General features: G+C 39.8%; 1 protein-coding gene across 2 annotated transcripts in view; it reads left to right on the top strand.

The window, feature by feature from the left end:
- The window catches only part of ntn1a (netrin 1a), a 53,630-nt gene that overhangs the window by 15,524 nt on the left and 17,798 nt on the right, over positions 1-20,308 (top strand). For both annotated transcript variants that reach the window (XM_026170536.2, XM_080302801.1), the window contains exon 2: positions 13,855-14,043. In XM_026170536.2, the coding sequence (XP_026026321.1) occupies positions 13,855-14,043 (189 nt within the window). The remainder of the gene's footprint in view (positions 1-13,854; positions 14,044-20,308) is intronic.

A 20,308-nucleotide genomic window follows, 5' to 3' on the forward strand; every position in this document is an offset into this window, starting at 1 on the left:
TTAGCTGTGTTTTGTAAATTTATTTAGCATGTACGCATACTGTTAAAATTTTCTGTATTTGATTATATTGTAAATATAAGTCCATACCTTATATTTAGCATTGTATGGGAGGCATCATTCTGAGAATCGTCATTCAGAGTGCAAGAACGTTTAGCTGAACCAAAAGATGGCAGGAGTTCTGACTATTGCAGCTGCACAACATCATTTAACTTCCTTTAACCTTTCTTATTAGAGGGAGCATCAATAACTCCTCAATTTTAGAAAATACCGCTTACTTGTTGTTTGAGTTCCTCTCCGCTTAAATGAAAAAAGTGGCGCAATACTCAGTTTACTCCCTGTAAGTCATCCGTTTGCTTGCTCTGGCAAATGCCAGTTCCCCCCTTTCACTAATTACCTTCTACCAATGACTAAATTAAAATGAGGTTTTGGATTTTTACCTCCGACTCCACTTCCCAAATGTGTCCTTCCTGTCTGAGTCAGAAGTGCCACAACTGGTTATGGAAGATATGAAATGCTTCAGTTTTTGTTAGAAAACAATTTCCTGTTGGAAAAACTTAAAGAGCTTCGGTTCTAGCAGTGCAGTTAAACAAGTGGAAGTATGTAAATGTGTTTGTGTACAAGCACACGTTCATGCCTGCGTGCACAAGGGCCTGTTCCCCAGTTTTCTATGCCAGAGAAGTGCAGTAAATGTGGTTCTGGAAACAGTACAGTAAAAATATCTGTGTCCCATCAGTGTCAGAACCAATCGGCGTGGACCAAACCAGCTGACAAACTGCTTTAACGCAGAACCCATCTGCCATATCTGCCGAAGCGTGACTCACTACTAACGAACATCGCAGTAAAGTGGCAGTGTGCATCCGTAAAAAATGTTTTTTTACTTTACTGACAAAAAATGCACTCGTATCTATTTATGAACACAGTGCTATTGTCCAGTGTTGCTTAGATTGATCATTGTTTTTTGAGCTGGATATAAAATAAATCTGAATTTTAATGAATGCAATTATTTTAAAATGCACTGTCATAACAAAAAGATGTATAAATGCTAAAATGATCGGCAAATGAGCAAAGATTTGGTGATGAAAGGACAATAAAGTACAAAAAAATGTAGCAGTTTCTTAATTAAAAACATAATCCACAGGGATACAGTTAGCAGAGACACAGAAGTTAAGTATTATAACGTTTATTATAACCTTTTTTTAAGTTAAAAAAATTACTTTTAATTACTCAAACATTACCACAATGCATATTATTCTTTTAGGTCTATTGTTTGCCGTTATTGCAAATAATAGCCTTTTATATAAGTTATATCATGTCATTCCTGTGGCTGTATACATTAACATAATTATAGAGGCTGAAACTGGACAGAGCTCATTTTACTTGTTATAAAGATCCAGTCAGGGAGATGGAAAATCTGGAATGACTTTGAGCTGCAGTGGAAAATAATACTAAATCTGTTGGATTTGGATTCATAGCATCATATTCTTGAAGGTCCTCTATTGTTATGACTCACAATAGCAGAGTTTCAAATTGAGATCTGAATTCTTTTCTGACACAAGTGATGCATATGCATGCACACGCACTTGACACATTGTGATCCATTTGATTCTCTTCTTCTCTTCTAATAATTCAAAACTATTTGGCCTCCTTGCTTGCCTGCATTTACTGTAACTGTTCATGCACTCACATAGTTTCAGAAGGCAATCATATTCATATTAAGCACACAATTAAAATGTGTTCTGTACTAATAAGTCTGAAAGATTGTAGGGGATTGTATTCTGCTACAAAATTGCAGATCGTTGCTAATGACTGTTCATTTATCATATCCTCCAGCATGTAGGTAGCTTTGAAGTTGAGTTTGTCAGTCACCGGTGTTCCCCGTCCATCACAGACTCGCACAAGCTGCAGATTGTTAGTCATGCTTCTCCAGGCCCGATAATAGGCACAGGTCATCTTATTCACATTGCTTCTCTATCATTTATCCAGTTTTTCTGCCACAGGCTAGAAAAATCTGTTTCTTTATGAGATCACCTCTCCACATTCAGCTCTGCTTTCTTCTGTTTCTTCCAAGAAAAACACCTGAGCTGGGGTAAAAGTAATGCTTGTTGCTGGCTTCACAGTCCATTTGTGACCCACAGTCGACCAAGCAAAGTATATGGCTGAAGTGAAGCCAGGCAGCTACAGCGACAAATTATTTTCCACCGGCACATTGATGGGTTAAAGAATTAGAACGACGTTGAGGAATTCAGGTTAAAGTTCAAATCGTGTCATTTTGAAGATGGATGAGAGCTGAGGACAATAAATGTGTCACAGAAGTGAAGGAGCTGGCTTTCCGTGACTATCCCACTCATTCCCTCCTCCGGAGAGGAGACTGTGCTTTAGTTGATGGCAAGAAATCAAAAATGTACAGTGTGTGTATGCAAACACAGAAATGCTCAGGAAAAATCTTCAGGTACACTTCTTTCATCAACCTGTCTGCATGCTGCTGCCCACCTTCAAGCCTAGGTGTAATAAAAACTGGCCATACTTACAGAGATGATTAGTAGCCCTAACTTCTGATTTGCTTTTGCTAAGGCTGTTTCTATTATTAGAAATTAGAAACTTTGACAGGCTCAAGATTACTGCTTAGCTTATATACTGTATGCAAACAATCACAACCTGCTCGAAATGCACCGACCCATGTCTTTGCAAATTTGTAACTCTCTCCTTGCAAAGGTACATAGATAGACAGTTTGAATTCTACTGTAACTGCAGATTGTTAAATATACTGCTATTTCCCATAGCAGTTTGTCAGTGAAATTATTCTTCAGGTTTTAGCCAGCCAGCTTGTGTGTCCTTTTCCACTGCAACTAAAATATGTTAGTTAACAAGACAGCTTGGAGAAGTCCTGCAAAATGTTTAAAAAAAAAAAACTACTACTGCAAACTGCAAAAGCAGGTTATGAAATTGCTAAGACAATTTTCTTTCATACTCCAACCTGGTCTTTAGCCGAAACCTGCCCCCTGACAGTGCTATGTGTTAGTAACTGACAGGTTTTAAAAGAGGTCAGACAGCCAAGCAGCGGAGCTCCAATTTATTCTGAGGTTCAACAGGAGGGACAAACACAAAGGGATGAGAGGAATGGGGAACAGGAGGCAACGGTGTTTTACTTTAAGATTTATTTCTTTTACATTCCATCTCTCCACTCCTCTACTCCCTTTCTGTTACTAGAGCACTAGAGGATTTCCTCTCCTCTCCATCTCCTCTGTTTGACCACTGAACTAAAGTCATTTTCATGGCTTATAAATTTTATAGAGAAATTTGTCACTAATGACATCTGCAGCAGAGAATGCCTGGTTTTCCCCACGGGAAAGGGAAGCAAGGTGAGGAGGGGAGATTGCACAGTTCAAGTGGTAGCCTAGTAATGCTGACTTCGCAAAGGAATGTGTGTGTGTTGTGTGTGTGTGTAGGTGAAAGTTTGCCCCCCTGCTTAGTATGGTCATGCCACTGCAATTGCTAATTAGCATATAATAAATAGTTGAGCAGAGCTTCCATTTAGCGTTGATTTCCATTTCTATGCAAATATTAAAGCAAAAATGTCCATTTTGGCTTAAATTTACCAAATAAACACTTGCTCCTAAATCAGGGAGAATGACAGGTCCTTAAAGTGCTCGTGTAAAATCTCCAGACAGCTGTAGAGTGGACCTTCTGGTGATATTTTTGCCAACTGTTGCTTCCAAAGTCAATAATGAACTTTTAGTGTCAACAAAGGATGACGTTAAAAAGGCAGAAGGATCCAGGAAACCACTTGTATCAATAATTCCCATCATATTTTTAAATGTTTACCCAGCAGAAAGAAATCTAAATCTAGCTTATCCCTACCCCAGCACTCATCCACTTACCCTTAAGCAAGGCGGAGCCGGTGCAAAATGGGAGTGCCTTCCAAATGAAGGTAGTGAACGTCACCCTGGGGCTCTGCTTCACATGCTGTAAATATAAAATGCATTTAAAGGGGGAAAAAAGTAACCGAATAAGAAAGAAAGAGAAAGAGTGGGGACAGTGGAACAAACGCTCTGTGTTTTCGGCCTAAAGAGCCAAACCAGCTTATATAATCTGCAAAGCATCTAACTTCAAACACCATTTATTTTACTCATCTAACAGTCACCAATCAATGTTGGCCAAATGTATTGTGTTATAAGATGATGGGTTTAAAATCTTTAGTTGACATTGTTGGAAGACAAAGATGACTTTAATTGCAGAGGTTGTGGGATTAGTATGAATCACAGCTATGGAGGAGCGTGAGTTAGCCTTGTGTAAACTCTGTCTTATTGTCTAACACTGACAGCACCAGCCCATCCCCGTCAGCCTCAGGGCCAGCAACGCACAAGACGACCTGCCAGGAGTTATATGAACCCAAAACACTATGGATCTGCTAGTCCCATAGAAACCAAACTCACTAAGTAAACAGACTGGAGGTGATGTTTGACATGAGCAGGGAGAGCCTTTGTTTTGGGAAGATTTGGAGATCTGTCTCGCCTGTTTCCTATGCCTTAGTGGAGTTTGTAGACGTGTGATGCTTCTAGCAAAGGAGACAGGGCTGGGTAATGGCTGGATGTAAAACAACAGAGAGCAAGACTGTGGAGAAAGGTTATTATGCTTGGCTTTGACAGCCAGGTGACAAGGAGCTGTACTATGGTTTCAAACCATTGCACAACTGATTTACAGCTAATACTTGAGAAGGAGCTAAGTCTCAAACAGTTCACACTGTGATTATCAGATCAGACAGTGACGGCGGAAAGAAACATCAGGCACTTGTTTCAATAATCCACGCTTACTTTGTAAGGGAAACATTGCTTCATCAGTCAAACACAATACATTTATACACTATTCCCACTCATGGCCTTTCAATAAAAACTCAACAGCTCTCTTAAGTGAGCCCAGCGATTTTGGTCTTCCTGATACAGGAACTGTAAATCCAGTTAGTTCCAATCATCATCACACTCAGGAGAAATCTTTTGCTATCGTGCCACTACATCCGTTCACACATGGGGCTCCTGAATATAGAGGTCATATGGCTCTGCCAATGTTATCAGTTCAGGTTCCTTAAAGACTTAATGTCTACAAGAAACATACAGAACACATTCACTGTTTAAGCTATCTAAGCAACAGTTCGGTACTGTTGGACTATATTGTGATATCACACAGCAGATTGTTGTCTGGACTCAGCCAAAGTTTATGTAGATACTGCTTTCAGCATTGCATTACTCCTAAAGCTGTCAGCCCCTTATGCTATTAAGACAGCTGCTCTTAGTGGGTATTGTTCAGCTGGGAGCTATGGAGACCTGACAGGGCCCAAGAATCTTTATTCATCCTAAAAGGCCTTTCACCACTATAGTGCTGAATAGGACCTGCCAATGTCATCCTCCACCCATGGCATTTTTATGGCATAGCTGACATATACACAACGCACTCTCGTCAGCCCCTCTGTGGCTCAACCCAGGGTCCTTTTATTCCCGCACTGTATATCAGCTGTTGTTTTCCCATAGACACAAACTGAAGGAGATCTTTTCCAGACAACGCCACTTTATCTGGGAATTACGCAAACACTCACTTGGAGACACACATTTTACCGGCGATGGACGCAAAAATAAAGACAGACTGGAAGAGAGAATCTCTCTCATGGAAGCGTGCGCGCTTACACTTGCGCATGCACGCATACCTTCTCACACACGCTTTCTGCTCCACGCACACCGCTCAGACAAAAGATCCTTGATTACTCAGCAAATGGATGCACCACTGATCACAGGGTAGCCCTTTTACAAACTGGTCTATTATGCAGTCTCAGCGTGGGGTGGAAGTGTTGCAGGGGCCTGAGGCAGTGTGGCTTTGGAGGGTGAAAAGCTGTGTGTGTGTGTGTACGTGTGTGTGTGTTGATGTGAAAGTGCGTGCACACCCATCGAGGCTGAGAAGTGCTCCCATGCTGCGCTGCCTAACGAGAGGGCAGGTCAGCCATTAAATGGGCACTAATGCGGGAAATTGGAGGCCATTAGGCCTTTCTTTGTTGTTGTGGTTCTGTGTGGCTAGTTAGACTCTTGAAAAAGGAAAGGCCTTATTAGCCTCCCCATGCAGACAGCGAGTGAATATATGGGCCATTTAGTTCAGCATGCAGCGGGCTGGCCTAGCGCTGCTGTACGCTGCTATAGAGCGTAAGGCCACGTGTACACAAATGAAATGAAATGCATTTAAAATTGTGGGGATTTTTTTTTCAGTTGCATTTGTTTCATTTGTATTTTGTATTTAAACATCAGTAGAAAGAAATATGTTCTGTAACTGTTTTCTCTTCAGTGCAAACATAACTGACTTGAGTATTCGTCCACTTTGACGTAAGTTTAAAGTAAAGCCACAGTTTTAAGACAATTTAAAAAGAAAAATCAGTGATAGTGCCATGTCTGTGTTTTATTTTTGTTCCTTTTTCTTTAAAAAAAAATACAACAGGTAATAAGCTTTATTTGTGATACAGAGTGCAGAGGGGAACTTAACAGGAGAGAACGTAGTTACTGGAATTATTAAAGTATACAACATACAAAATATCAGACACGATGGTTTGTAACTACATTTCTATTAAAGAAGTCTGTTTAATAAAATAAGCCCAAGTTTACCATTAAAGTCAAGAAAATAAAAACTTTATCTTCTTATATTATATTTCTATAACTGACTTTTAATAATATAAATAATGAATAATAATAATAAACTTTATTTATGAAGCACACTTAAAAACCAAGGGTATGCCAAGGTGCTTAACAAGTAACATAGAGAATAGAAGGACGATAATAGAAATAGGACCAAAGCAAGTACTAGGTATGCAAGCAGGTAGCTGTCACTGATACATAGGAAAGCAACAGGTACACAGCAAACAAGAAATTAAATGAGCATAAAAGTGCATAATATAAAATCATAAAAGAAATATTAACTAGAGGGAAAGGCAAGATTGAATAAGTGGGTATTTAGTCGTGATTTGAACAGTGCAATGGAATCAGATGCACGGAGGTCGAGAGGAAGGGTATTCCACAGTACCGGGGCAGCCAGAGCAAACGCACGGTCATCCCGGGACTTCAGCCGAGATCTGGGTTGGGTCAGAAGTAGTTGAGTGGCAGATCTAAGTGTTCTAGCAGGAGTATGTGGTTTGAGAAGTTCACTAAGATAACTTGGTGCTAATTTATTAATAGTTTTGAATGTAAGGAGTAATATTTTAAATTGAATACGGTACTTTATGGGCAGCCAATGCAAGCTAGCTAGAACAGGAGTAATAGGGCAAAATTTCCTGGTACCAGTCAAGAGGCGGGCTGCTGCATTTTGGACTGTTTGCAGTCTAAGAAGAAGAGAAGAGGGAAGACCGTAGTACAAAGAGTTACAGTAATCCAACCTGGAGGTCACAAAAGCGTGAATAAGCTTCTCCAGGTCCTCATGCGGAACATAATGCCTAGCCTTAGAGATAAGGCGCAGTTGGTGGAAGCTAGATCTCACTACAGCAGACACTTGCTTATCGAGTTTGAGCGAGCTATCCAGCAGTACACCCAAGTTACTGACATAGTCACAAGAAAAGCTAGCAAAGGAACCCAGGGCAGCACAGAGTTGGGCACGAGGGATTTTACTGTTGAACATCACAATCTCAGTCTCTTTAAAACAAGAGAATTACTCAGGAACCATTCTTTGACCTCCCGCGTGCATTCTTGAAAGTAGTGCAGGGACACAGCAAGGTCGTCAGTAAGTTCAAAATAGATCTGTACGTCATCGGGGTAACAGTGGAAGGCGATATTGTATTTTTCAAAAATTACACCTAGATCTGGGAGGAGAGCTGGATAGAGAACTGTATAGTTTTACTCTTTTTGGTAGTATTTACCTCAATCTACTGTAAATCCATAGCTTAATCCTGACCTTCACTCCACTGCTAATAGCATCATGAGGGACTCAAACGTGCCAGTTCTCACAGCTCTTTCAGCTAAGCTACATTTTATCACACAGCGACAGAACTGGTATCATGCTCTCCGTACTCGCGCCCTGAGTTGCAAAATTTACACTAAAAAAACATTAAAACTAAAAACCATATATGTTAAATGATGGAATAAAGAAAGGACAGATAAATAAACAGGTTGACTGAAAAGGGGTCTGACAAGAAGGTTACGGCTGCTTGACAGCAAATGGAATCTGTCCACTGGAAATCAGTCCACGCTGCATTTTTAATCTGCCTTTGATAAAACTGCAGGACTGATGAATATTCTGTATGACCTGATCTCAATTAGTCAAGTCTCCTCAAGTTAAGCCTGCAAGTAGCAGCAGCAACAGCAGCACACTGATCTCTTCCCATCCCTCTGTCCGCCTTATTTTTTCTTTTCTCAGGCACTTTCTTTCACTTCTCATCTATATATATTTTTTCCTTTTTGAAAAAAATTCTTTCACCCTTAGTACATGCAGTGTATGAGGCAAAGTGCTTGTTAAAAATACTGAAACTGGGCCTCCTTTGGGGACGGCAGAGATCCAGAGTTTAGTTAGGGGTTATTAGAGACACAGTGAAGAGGGCCAGAGGGCTCACAGGGGGCTAAAGTGCTGCGGCTAATTGGCTGCAATAAAGGAATTAAATTAGCCTGATATAATCTCTGCAGCGGGCGCCTCACTCTCCCATCCATAACTTCTTCCCACTCGCCTGCACGCACGCTCCATCACCCTAGTTCCATGGCATTCCCAGGGTGCTTCACACCATACATGAACATCAAACAGGTCCACACACACAAAACCATCAACTCCCTCACACATTGCACCCTTCCTTTTCATTATTAGTGCTTCCTCTCATTTAGAGAGGAGATTCTTTCTGATTTTTTTTCCCAACACCTCACCCTGTAGAGATTTGCAACTCCGTGTTGCAGTGAGAAGTGTTTTGGATCATTTTCTATTTGTCATAATGGACTTTTTATCCCAGTTTTAAAACCTCAATATGAAACATAGTTGATTTCTTTTCTCTTCAGAATAGATGAAAGAATAGAATTTTCTGGTAATTTCAGAAAGAAAACCAAAAGAAAACGACAGACTTCTCATGCGTACAAGAACATAATTTACAGGTTAATACCAATATGTGTAGAAACATGTGTTTATTTTTTCAAAAAAACCCTAACCCTATTGTGGCATCATCTAAAATAATAAATATTCTTTATGGCATGATTGTTTCTGTATCCAAAGAGAACTTCAAACGCTGAGTTTAGTATGTCTGTCATCTTGGTGCCTTAAAACGCTCTCATTTAATTCTGTTTTTATTTAGTAATTCTTGCCTTTACCGTGCCCGTGCCTGGATCAACAGGCACAAGATAAAAGTGAGAACTGATGTAATGCATAGAAAACTAAATAAACACTTGAACCAGATACTGAAAACAGGATACAATTAAAGTGATTGTGTGGAAACATCTTTATAAGCTTACATGTAACCAGCAGTATTTGTAGTACGTGTTGGCTGCAGATTAAATGTAAATATTTCTGTGACTGCACATCACACATTGTTTTGTTAAACACTTATTATAGTGGGTTTTTTTTAAAGTGAAATTCTTTCATTGTTTTGGGAGAAACAGCGGCTGTCGGTGGATCAGCGATGGGTGATTCACTCTTCATAGGAAAATTCCACCATCAGGAAATTTTCATTTGTCTCCACACAAACACGGGTGGTGCTAGAGTTACCTGTCACTAACCTAATGCCTTTAAATCACACTTTGTTGCAGCAATACAAACCAGGATTCAATTCAGCTGCAAAACAATTGTGACGTCCGTGCTGAAATCCCAGACGCCGCAGCATAATAGCAGCATTGTTTTTCTTTTGACATATTTCTATAAGCACAAGGATGCCAAGTGTCATCCTTCAGCTTACAGTAACATTTTTGCGGCTGCTGTCTGTTAACAGTCAGTACAGCCATACGCATGCCTGAGCTCATTCACCTCCACTTACTTAAACTACATTTACTCAAATATACATGTAATATTTACATGTAATATTTACATGTAAACGACGAATATTTCCCATTCAATTATTATCTCTACTCTGCTGCAGTTTAGAGTTGTATTATTCTTTTAACTCTACTACATCTTTGATGGTTTTGCAGTTATGTTACAAATTAAGCAACATATTATTTAATACACGGAACCATATCTGATATAGCTCTGCCCGCTGCCCCAGTAAATCCCGTATTCATTAATGCATCTCTAAGCAAATTTAAGGGTAAATGCTTTCTGCCATAATAACCTGACCTCCACATTAAGACATATTGTATTTCTCAAAAAGAAAAAAAGCAGTATTTATACATACTAACATACTATATACTAACTTATTTTACATCTTATTATCCTTTAGTCCATCAAAAACATATTACGGCTAAATACGGATATCCAGGTAGAATAGCATTGATTATATTAAACTAGGACACCATGTGGCTGTATTTGATTTCGGTGACATACGTGACAAGCAGTGACCCTGCCAAGCTTTTGTAGCTTGTGTGTTATAAGGGTGAAGGAGCAGGCAAACACTGTGGATCCAGAAATAGCATGGTTCTATATATGTGTATGTTTTAAGTTTGCGAGAGAAAATTGTGCATTACATGCTGCCATCATAGAGATTAATGCACACTACGGTGCAGGGCTTGTAGCACGTTATTTGAGGTCCTTAATATTTTCAGTGATAAGTTTTTGTGAACTTTAGGCTTTCTTTCCTTAAACGTTTTCACACCAAAGTCAAAGAGAGAGTATAAAGGTCAGTATTTTTCCGTTCTGTCTTAGGGGTGGGTTAGAAGTTAATCTGATTACTTTTGGGTCATCCATAGGATTAAAAGTAAACTGTTCATGTGTGGACTCCCCTTGGTGTTTGTTTGAGAGTGGGGCAAAGAATAGCAGACCTCCGGCTGCTCCCCTGCTTGCATGCGGTGGTGTTGGGTTTTGCTTTGCTGAATTTGTTTAGGGTAAGAATTGGGTGAGAGAAGGAGCGAGTAGGCTGGAATAATTTTAGACCAGTGGGAATGATGGCCATATATAGATATCTATATATATGTGATGTGTGGATGGGACATTAGAAATCTATATAAATATTGTTCAAAAAAGTATAATCAGTGTTTCCTTTTCACAGTTTTCTTAGTCGCTTATTCTTCCTAATGTGTCTTTACAGTTGTGGTAATGAGCAGCCGGCAGCTTTAGTCAATTTGGAGTAAAAGTGGCAGAAATCACTTGCTTGAGTGTCTCTTTACAACAAATCATTGCTGTGACCAACATTGCTCAATTACCAGGCTTATCGTGAGTATGATGAGCTTAACCTCAACCTCCAGCTCTGTTGCTTGAAATTTCCCTCTAATTAGCAGCAGGAAGGCTGTCTAAGTACTTCTATGAGACTGAGGTCAGTTGATGGAGGCTGGGAACCACTCAGAGAAACTAATTAGCCAACTTTCCAAAACACACACAGACAGTGGAAGTGCAGGAAACAGCAGCATCGAATAAACAAATCAATTTTCTGCTAAATTCTACAGTTGAAGGTTAAAAGTTTGTAAGAGATGCAACAATTAAATGCAGCATTTTGTCATTTCAAATAGTCATGGCTCACTCTACGGGAGGTGTTGAAAGGCTGTAGGTAAGCTTAGCTTCATCCAGCTAAATCTGTTACACTTGTTTAAAAGGTATCACTTCACACTTCTTTTTACTGCTCACCTGGGGGCGGTTACAGGCGACTACAGACTTGCTATCCAGACTGAAGCAATTAGCTTGATTGAAAACAGACCAAATTTGTTCTATAAGGTAAAAGTAGTATTTACTAACACTGCTTATTAAAAAGAACAAAACAATACAATTTTTTATTTGTGTTAGATATTGTCCAAATCACTACTAGAGGCATAAAATTGGCTTTTTTCCTGTGTGTATAAAAACTCTGATGGCTAAATAACAGACATAACTTTGCAGGACTCCTGATAAACTCATGCCAGGCAGCAATTTTTAGCTTGTCTATGCTTTAATTTGAACAAAGCCTTGTTGATATAATTTTGAAAACAGTAAGTGCAGATCAACCACTTTTTCTAAGTTGAGGGTCATTGAAGAAGCGATGTGAACATGCTTACATCAGTCCCAGAGAGTATGAAGGTTTAGATGGGCATTCATCTGAGATAATCTCTTATGAAGTATGCTCTCTGGTACAAAATTGAAAATTCTCTGGGGGGGCTGTGTTCAGAAAGGGTGTGAAACTATTTTTGTAGTGTAACAAAAGCATGTCTGCAGGTCAGAGGCTGCACACTGCTCCTCCACTAGTTTCCCCCCTCTCTGTGGTGATCTCTTTTACCTTCAGGCATGCTCAGAGATAGCTTTCACCAACTATGGCTTGACGCTGGAGACACTAAAAAGACTGAGCCTACCCCCTGGCATTCAGAGTCTGGATTGATTGGCTCAAGGATTTCAACACAGAGATCATTTGAGAGATTTCAAAAAAAGCCTATAATCTAATCCATTGTGTATTTATATGTTGTAGCTAACAAAACATTTTGTCATAAAAGGTCTTTGAATGGATGCTTTATGCATTTTTATCTCTCAACACGTTTTCATCACAACATTTCAGCATAGACACCCAGTACTGGGTTGGTTCTAGCTGTGGACGAGAATCAAGACATGAACAGGTGTAAATCAAGCTCAAGACAATAATAAAACATTATGTCTGGGACACAAATATAGTTCTCAATAAGATAAGTAAGACTGGAGAACTCTGGAGCAAAGACTACTGAAACAGAGTTAAGAAAATATCTTTAATTGCTATTGAATGTCTTGGAAATATTACCATCTTCTAGTATTGTGATAATTCTTCTTCTTTCTTTTTTTTAGATTACTTTTAAAATGGGATCAATCTGAGTAAGTCTTATGACAAAAATGATAAAGCAGGGATGGTCAACAAGCAAAAAAAAGCATGACTAATTAAACCGCTGCCATCCTGGAAGCAAAGCCACCAATAGTCACTACTGATAAGACACTAAGATATGTATGTGTGTGTTTTAGATATTGTAATTAGGTCCTTGGAGTGGAGAGAAGAAGTCTCAGAGGTCCCAGATATGTTCAGAAAAAAAAAAAAAAATTCAGAGATGTACACGCACTGAGCATACCAGTGAGAAATCTGGTTGAGGGAAGCCGAGGGAAGTAAGCCCTCAGCCTTCCTCCGTTATGACAGGTAGATGATAGAGCGAGCTGTCAGTGCCGAAACACGCGGATGGATGAATCAACTGTGGGACATAGTTGGATCCAGATAACCCCCTTTAGGTACACACACACTGTACCGTGTAGAACCGCACACAGTCGTGCCACAAACTGTATCAGAAGTGCTGCAGTTAATAATGCATGAATGTGTCTGTGGTGGAGGAGGACTGGTGTCTCGGACGGCCGGCCCTAATGAAGTTGGGCATGTCTGCCTCACTCTGCTGCCAGAAAGTCATGAATAAACATTAGCCGGCTAATTAAACTCAGCACTGGCAACTGTACTCATCAGTAAACAAGAGGCAGAGAGGGGTCTCGCACATACTTGCAGGGGATTTGCATGTAATAGAGAAATGGTAATACAAGCCTTTCACTTTCTAACTAGTACAGTATGGACTCTGGAGAGGACCTTTAGCAAAGGAAAAAAGCTGTGCAGAATATTTGATCAAGTGAGGTAGACTAACCCTGATCCTGACAAATAGATTAAAAAAACATTCTTAATACACAAAATATACTGACACAGTAATAATAATGAAAATGGAAACTGTGCATTAGATATGATGTATTGATGTGTTCAGTAAAACATCTAATTGCATTAATTTAAACTGTTTGCATTCTGTTGTGTTTCCCCCACAGCCTGCAACTGCAACCTTCACGCCCGAAGGTGTCGTTTCAACATGGAGCTCTACAAACTGTCGGGGAGGAAGAGCGGAGGAGTCTGCCTCAACTGTCGCCACAACACGGCAGGTCGCCACTGCCACTATTGCAAGGAGGGCTACTACAGAGACCTGTCGAAGCCCATCTCACACAGAAAAGCCTGCAAAGGTACAGGGCTCTGTTTGTCTTCTCTTTTGTAAGTGACCGGGGCTCGGATTGATCCATTTCACTCAAGAGTCCCTCGGCTTTCATACGGCGTATACTGAACATACAAGCCAATGTTAACATTATGATGTGCGCTGCTTTTTTCAAGAGTGGATTTTATATAAAGGCAGGAACAAGAGGATTTGTGGTCTTCACATTCCTAAGCCTGTCTCACCCTCATCTTCCTCTGTCAGCGAAGATGAGTTGGGGGTCTTTTGGGATTGTGGAGGTCGCGACGGTGGTGGTGGTATGGGCGGGTCGGGCTGGGTGTTCCCTCGTCGACGCTGAGTTATTTGGCTTAGTTGGCGCTGGGGTGAGGGGATGACAGGACAAGAAAAACAAACAGAGCTGAGGTGTGAAGTGATCCTCGGTGCGAGTCAAAGACTAATGAGGACCCAGGGAGGCTGGTTCAAGGGCTGCAAAACGAATTGAAAAGAGAGCAGGAAACAAAGCAAAAAAGTCAAGACCAGAAGGATGGCAGGAGAATGAAAGATGGGAGGGAGGGAGGACTGATGGGTTAGAAGAAGAGGACGAGAGGAAGGGGACACACCCCTACGCAGGTGTGCTCACTACTCACTGCTGGATGAATCGCATGCCATTGGCCCTCACCGTAGCTAATAAGGGTCAAAGACAGAGAGGTGGTGGAGGCGGAGAAAGAAGTGACGGTGACTGAAAAGAGAGAGAGTATGTTTTCTCACTTCTGCTATAGCTGCAGGGAAAGATAACAGGAACTGAATCCCTGTGCAAACAGGCCCAGAGACACCTCAGATTTACTCTGTATGGATAAAGCATCTACACTGATGCAAGCATACCTGTTGGAGGGTTTCAGAGCGCTCTAAAAGCGAGCGAAGACTGCAGACAGTTTGAGCCAGAGTTTTCTTATATCATTCAACAGGAATTTAAAAAAAGTAACCACCCATTTGTTAGTTTAAGAGGGAGCATGTCTATAAAGCATCAAACATCTTTAAAAAACATGTTTAGATGAAACAATGGCGTGTTAAGTTGTGTTGTAGTCAGCTGCACACATTACGAACGCAAACGACACCACTGATGAAAGATATTTGTCCTCAGCGTCTGCTCGTTTCTCCGTATTGACCATAAAACCTTGGAGAACGTGCACTTTTCCGTGTTGACATGCTTCATGCTGCTGCAACGAAAACATTTACTGACCTAATGCAAAAGAACGTCACAGATGTTTCACTCAGTCACATTAAATTCCTGTCATTCAGCAACCGCATCGAGCACATTTTCTTCCCCGCGCAAAGACAAATTAATAACAAAGAGCTCTAGAAATGTTGGAAGTAATTCCCCGCCTCGAGTCACTCGTGACCAATATTCCTCAAGTGATTTTAACACCTTCCATGGCTTCGGGCCCATTCTCCAGTCGGCCAGGAATGCAAACACGCATTCATCACGACAGGACGTTTTGTGTCGTTTAACCCCAATCTACTGCTGTGTCTACCAGGCTGGCTTATTCGGGAGATTTCACCTCTTTTTTTGTTGTTTTTACATCTCTTCTCGTGTGTCTAAGACTTGATTCTTTCAGCATCTCATAACTCACATTCATTGGTGCTAGTTCCTCACACTGGAAAACTAGTTTCCTCGTGGTCCTGCTGTGCAAATATAAAATGTAAACCCACTCTTATAATTTATAGTAGAGGCAGCATTAGCTACAGATAGTAGTGCGATCTTTCCTATTTTACCATATTTGCTAAAACCATAAACTATATCAATGTTTCATATGATTACAGATAACTTTTATTACTTTTTAATTTCTTGCACTGGTGATTTCTCCGTGTGCTCAGGTGCCGCTTATATGAGAAATTATATGTGTTTGGCTGGAAAAAAAAGGATAAAACACGAAAATGATGTTGTAGTTACCATCCTGGTAAAGTTAAAGCAATATGAGTATTAAAAAAACAAATCCCCAGTTAATGTCACAATAAAAGGTTGGGTTATTTTATTTTCTTTTTTTACCATCAATAGCAAGCGCTTTAGCTGAAAGAGAAAAAAATAATCTGTTTTCACTGATGTGGAAATGTGTTCTCATACAATGATGACTAATTTGATGTTGCGAAACTTTGGATAAATGAGTCATGAAGTTAAGTCAAAACAGCGAGTCAAAAGCTGTGAAAAATGCACGTAGTGTGGACCTCTGACATCTGGAGTAAAGTGATGTATAGCATGTGCATCTGGGTATGTGGGGCTGGCTCTGCATTCTGTAGCCGAGTAAAGCTTTCCTGATAACTAGTGATTCGGATTCAGAGAAACTCTGCTCCCCCCATCTTCACCTGTGTCTTCTGCTTCTATAGACTCTGTGCACCTTCTCTTCCTGTTTAACTGTACATTAGAAACCCTTTTATATTTAAATTCTATATTAAATAAATGAATGAACTGACTAAATCAGTTCTAATAACAGAAGATGAAATGTGAGATGCTGTTCTCAGTTTGTCAAAAGAATTTCCTGCTTTTGTCAGTTTGATTTTATTGCATGACCTCAATTCCAAAAGAGTTTGAATACTTTGTAAAATATAATATTAGAATGCAGTGACTTGTTAAAGTCTTTAACCCTGGCAAACTTTGTCTATTTAAGATCCTCTTTTATACCCAGTCATGTTACCAACCAGTTAACCTAATTAGAAATGTCCTTCCATCTGTTTCTTCCTAAAAAAAAACAACAACAACATTTTACTTTTATTCCCAGTCCCAACTTTTCGAGATGTATTGTTACCATTAAATTCAAAATGAGTCGATATTTTTCATGAAAAAGTAAAATGTCTCAATTTTAGGTCAAAACATTCTGTTGTTGTTGTTGTTGTTGTTGTTGTTGTTTTTTTTTTAAATTTACATTTTACACAGCATCCTAACATTTTTGGACTTGGATTTGTAATTGAATATCTTTGTATTTTGAAACAAAACAAGCAGTCTGCAACCTCCCTCCAAACTAAGAATGATGGAAAGAACATTTTTCACTTTATTGGCGTTTCAAAAAGCACCTTAATTCCATTCAGTTTTATTTATATCTTAATTATGAATGATTAATTGAAAAAAAGTCATTAAAAGATTAACCGATCATGGAATTATTATTATTTATATTAATTACCAGTCAAATCAGCATTAGTGTTGTCATGCACGCACTTATTTCATGCAAAACCCAACACTGTGATAAATGAAGTCTGCGAAACCGCTGAACAATTAAATAATATGATCTATAATAATGTTATTGTTACAGGATAATGACAGTCCCAGAGGCTCATAGCAGGAGTGGAGTCATGTCATATACTCATTACATCAGTGTTCTGAAACTAGTGAATACTAAATCATCTCGCCCACACTAGGGATTGATTTCTTCTCGGCTCCTTCACGTGCACCGCTGCCTCTCACCGAAGTGACGTGTAAACAGATTTCATCATTGTTTATAAAACTGTCAACTTACCCAAACGGTTTTGTTCAATTTGATCCATGAAATTTGCCAGGGTTTATGCACCTCCCACCTCTCCCAGCATAGTGTAATTACAAGCAAACACTGTCCAAGTTCTACAGAGGTATTTGGTTACATCAAATTAGACTTATAATAAGGGGATCTGTGGTAATTACCCCAAGCTGACAAACGATACGAAGCATGAACTCGTTCTTTTGCCAATTAAAACATTTTTTTTCCAAACTATATTTGGAAACTTACTCATGAAGACTTTAAAGATATGTGTCACTGTGTTACATGCCCTCTTTGTCTGTCGCTCTCTCTTTGCTAATGAACTTTGCAAAGTTACCGCACTCCGCTTTCCCCCCCTCTCTCAGACACCTTCGTATGCTTTCAAAGTTCTGCCCTGCCAAATTCTCTCAGGTTTACCACATCATAACTCAAGATAATTCAATGGAACTCAAACCGCAGAACTAATTTCTGTCTGCTCCTCAAGCAGCGTAGGCTCTGCACCGAAGTGACAGCAATTAAGCGGTCTGGTTATTTATTGAACTCAAAGAGAGAGAGCCCTTTGCCGTGTGGCCTTTGGAAAAGAATGAGTGCTGCAGGAGCACGGGCATGTCGAGGAGAACTCCAGTTTGCTTTTATATGTGTAATACAATCCTCTCAGAAAGCAGCCCGTTTCCATAGGAGGTCATCTGGAGTGAAAAAAAGGGCAGAGGCACATCTATTACAAAGTTAGCCCTGCCTGGTGGCCACATACACAGGCTGAAATTTATTACTTTACCCCTCATTGAGAAAGAGTGTAAACTCAGAAGGATTTTCAGTCAGCTCTTGTTTGTATCTTTAACCCTTTGATGCCTCTAAATAACACATACTGAGTGTATTTCAGTTTAGCTTAAAGGGATAATGATCAGATTTGAAAAGACGACAAGAAGCAGCAGTCTGTGTGGTCTTTGATGCTTTAATAAAGATAATACATAAAACTCTATGGCAATATGTCTGTTTAAAGTTTAAGTAGCTGATCCATTTTTTTATTTATGACTTCTATACTTATTTCAAAAGTTAGTCCTGTCTTTTAAAATTATGTTATACAGTAGCAGAATATGGTTACATTTTGTTTCCAGGCTCCGAGTGCTTCACTACCCTCAAAATATGTCATATAGAGAACCTGGGGACTAATGTGTAGCCTATAGGTGAGTTGTGAAGGGTGGAGGGGTCAAAATAGCTAGCAGCAATGCCTTGCTACCATGGAAATTTGGCATTTAACATACACCAGCTTGAGGGTGTGTTTAGCAATACAGTGTTTGGAGAGTAAGGCATGTCTTATGTTTGTCAAGCAGTGCAGAGTGAGTGAACTGTCCAATCTAGTTCACAAGCTTTGCTCTGTGGGCTAAATACTACAATATCTAAAGAAATACAAGAGAAGTCCACAGCAAATAAAAAAAGACCTGCTCTTGATTAGTTCTCCTCATAGAACATCAAAACATGTACCAAATTAATCTCGAGCTTGGCACTGGTTCTGCGATGGATGGATTAAGTTCAAACCTTCAGAGCCTTTAAATGTGAACATCAACCATCATGTAATTACATTGGTCAGTTGGATGATGAGGAACATATTCTGCGTACAGGGGACAATTAGGCTTTGACGGAGGGATAGTCTGTTTCAATCAGAATAGCACCCTTCGACCCTCCTTCCTTCGCATATGTCTTCGATTGATACAGTTGAATTTTTTCTCATTGACCACACATAAAAATGTTTTCTACGAGGGTTTTGAAAAATATTGCTTTTCATTACTTCGCTTTTAACTTTTAAAAATTTATTTTTTATTCTTTACAGGGGTGTGCTGATATCAATTAGCAGAACACACATGTCTTTAATGTGTTGCGCATTAAACATCATTCACAAAATAAGCTCTTGAAGAACATTTTCGGCTCTCGCGGTGGCCAAAACACGACTCCTCGGGCCATTGCAGCCCTATTATTCTCCTCAATAAAACATTAAAAAATACAAGAAGCAAGAATGCACCCTCTATTAGGTACGCATGCCATTTAGAAGGCTGTTTATAGTAAAACAACTGAATAACACACATCTTTCTTTTGCTCTTCAAAAATACTTGTGGAGCAGAAACCTAATTATAATAGAACACAGACTCAGGAAGCTTGGCTTTAATCCAGGGCCAACAAATTATTCTTACTGGCACAGTGTGCACAAACCCAATGAGGGAGTGGAGTTCAGACTTCAAACACCAGCTTTATGGTAAACGATAGGCAGAACTCAAAATTCTTGCATTGTGCAATCTCAGACTTGGGCCCGACCGCTTGCCTTTGAAAAAGTCTTCTTCCCTCTTCATTAACTGCGGACGTTTTTCATTCTTTAAAACGCAACTCCCAGCGGCAAAGGCTCCCTTTAGTGTCAGGAATTCCTTTTTCATCTAGACACATGGCAGTAATGCATAGCTAACCCCCCAGGTTACAGGTTTTCTGTTATTAGAAAATGGTCGCAGGTTCTCTTATAAACATAATCCAGGTCTTATTTTAGATGTCTCTCAGTTTTTTTCTTTCTTGGAAGTGTTGAGAAAGAAGGGCCTCTTGCCCTCTGGTCCCCATATCTCCCCAAGCCATCTGGAGTATCCCTGAAACACAGCACAAGGCCACTTAACCGTTTAAGTGGACACACACTTAAACCAGAAACTCTCACTTGCACCTCTGGAGTTAGTCAGTCTTCTAGTCGACAGGTGTGTCACTGAGTCGGACAATTTGTCACTGGACAGGATAGCGAGTCAGTCGGCTCTCGAGCTGATGAAG

Source organism: Astatotilapia calliptera, chromosome 6 (genome assembly GCF_964374335.1).
Source record: "Astatotilapia calliptera chromosome 6, fAstCal68.1, whole genome shotgun sequence".
NCBI classification, from domain to species: domain Eukaryota; kingdom Metazoa; phylum Chordata; class Actinopteri; order Cichliformes; family Cichlidae; genus Astatotilapia; species Astatotilapia calliptera.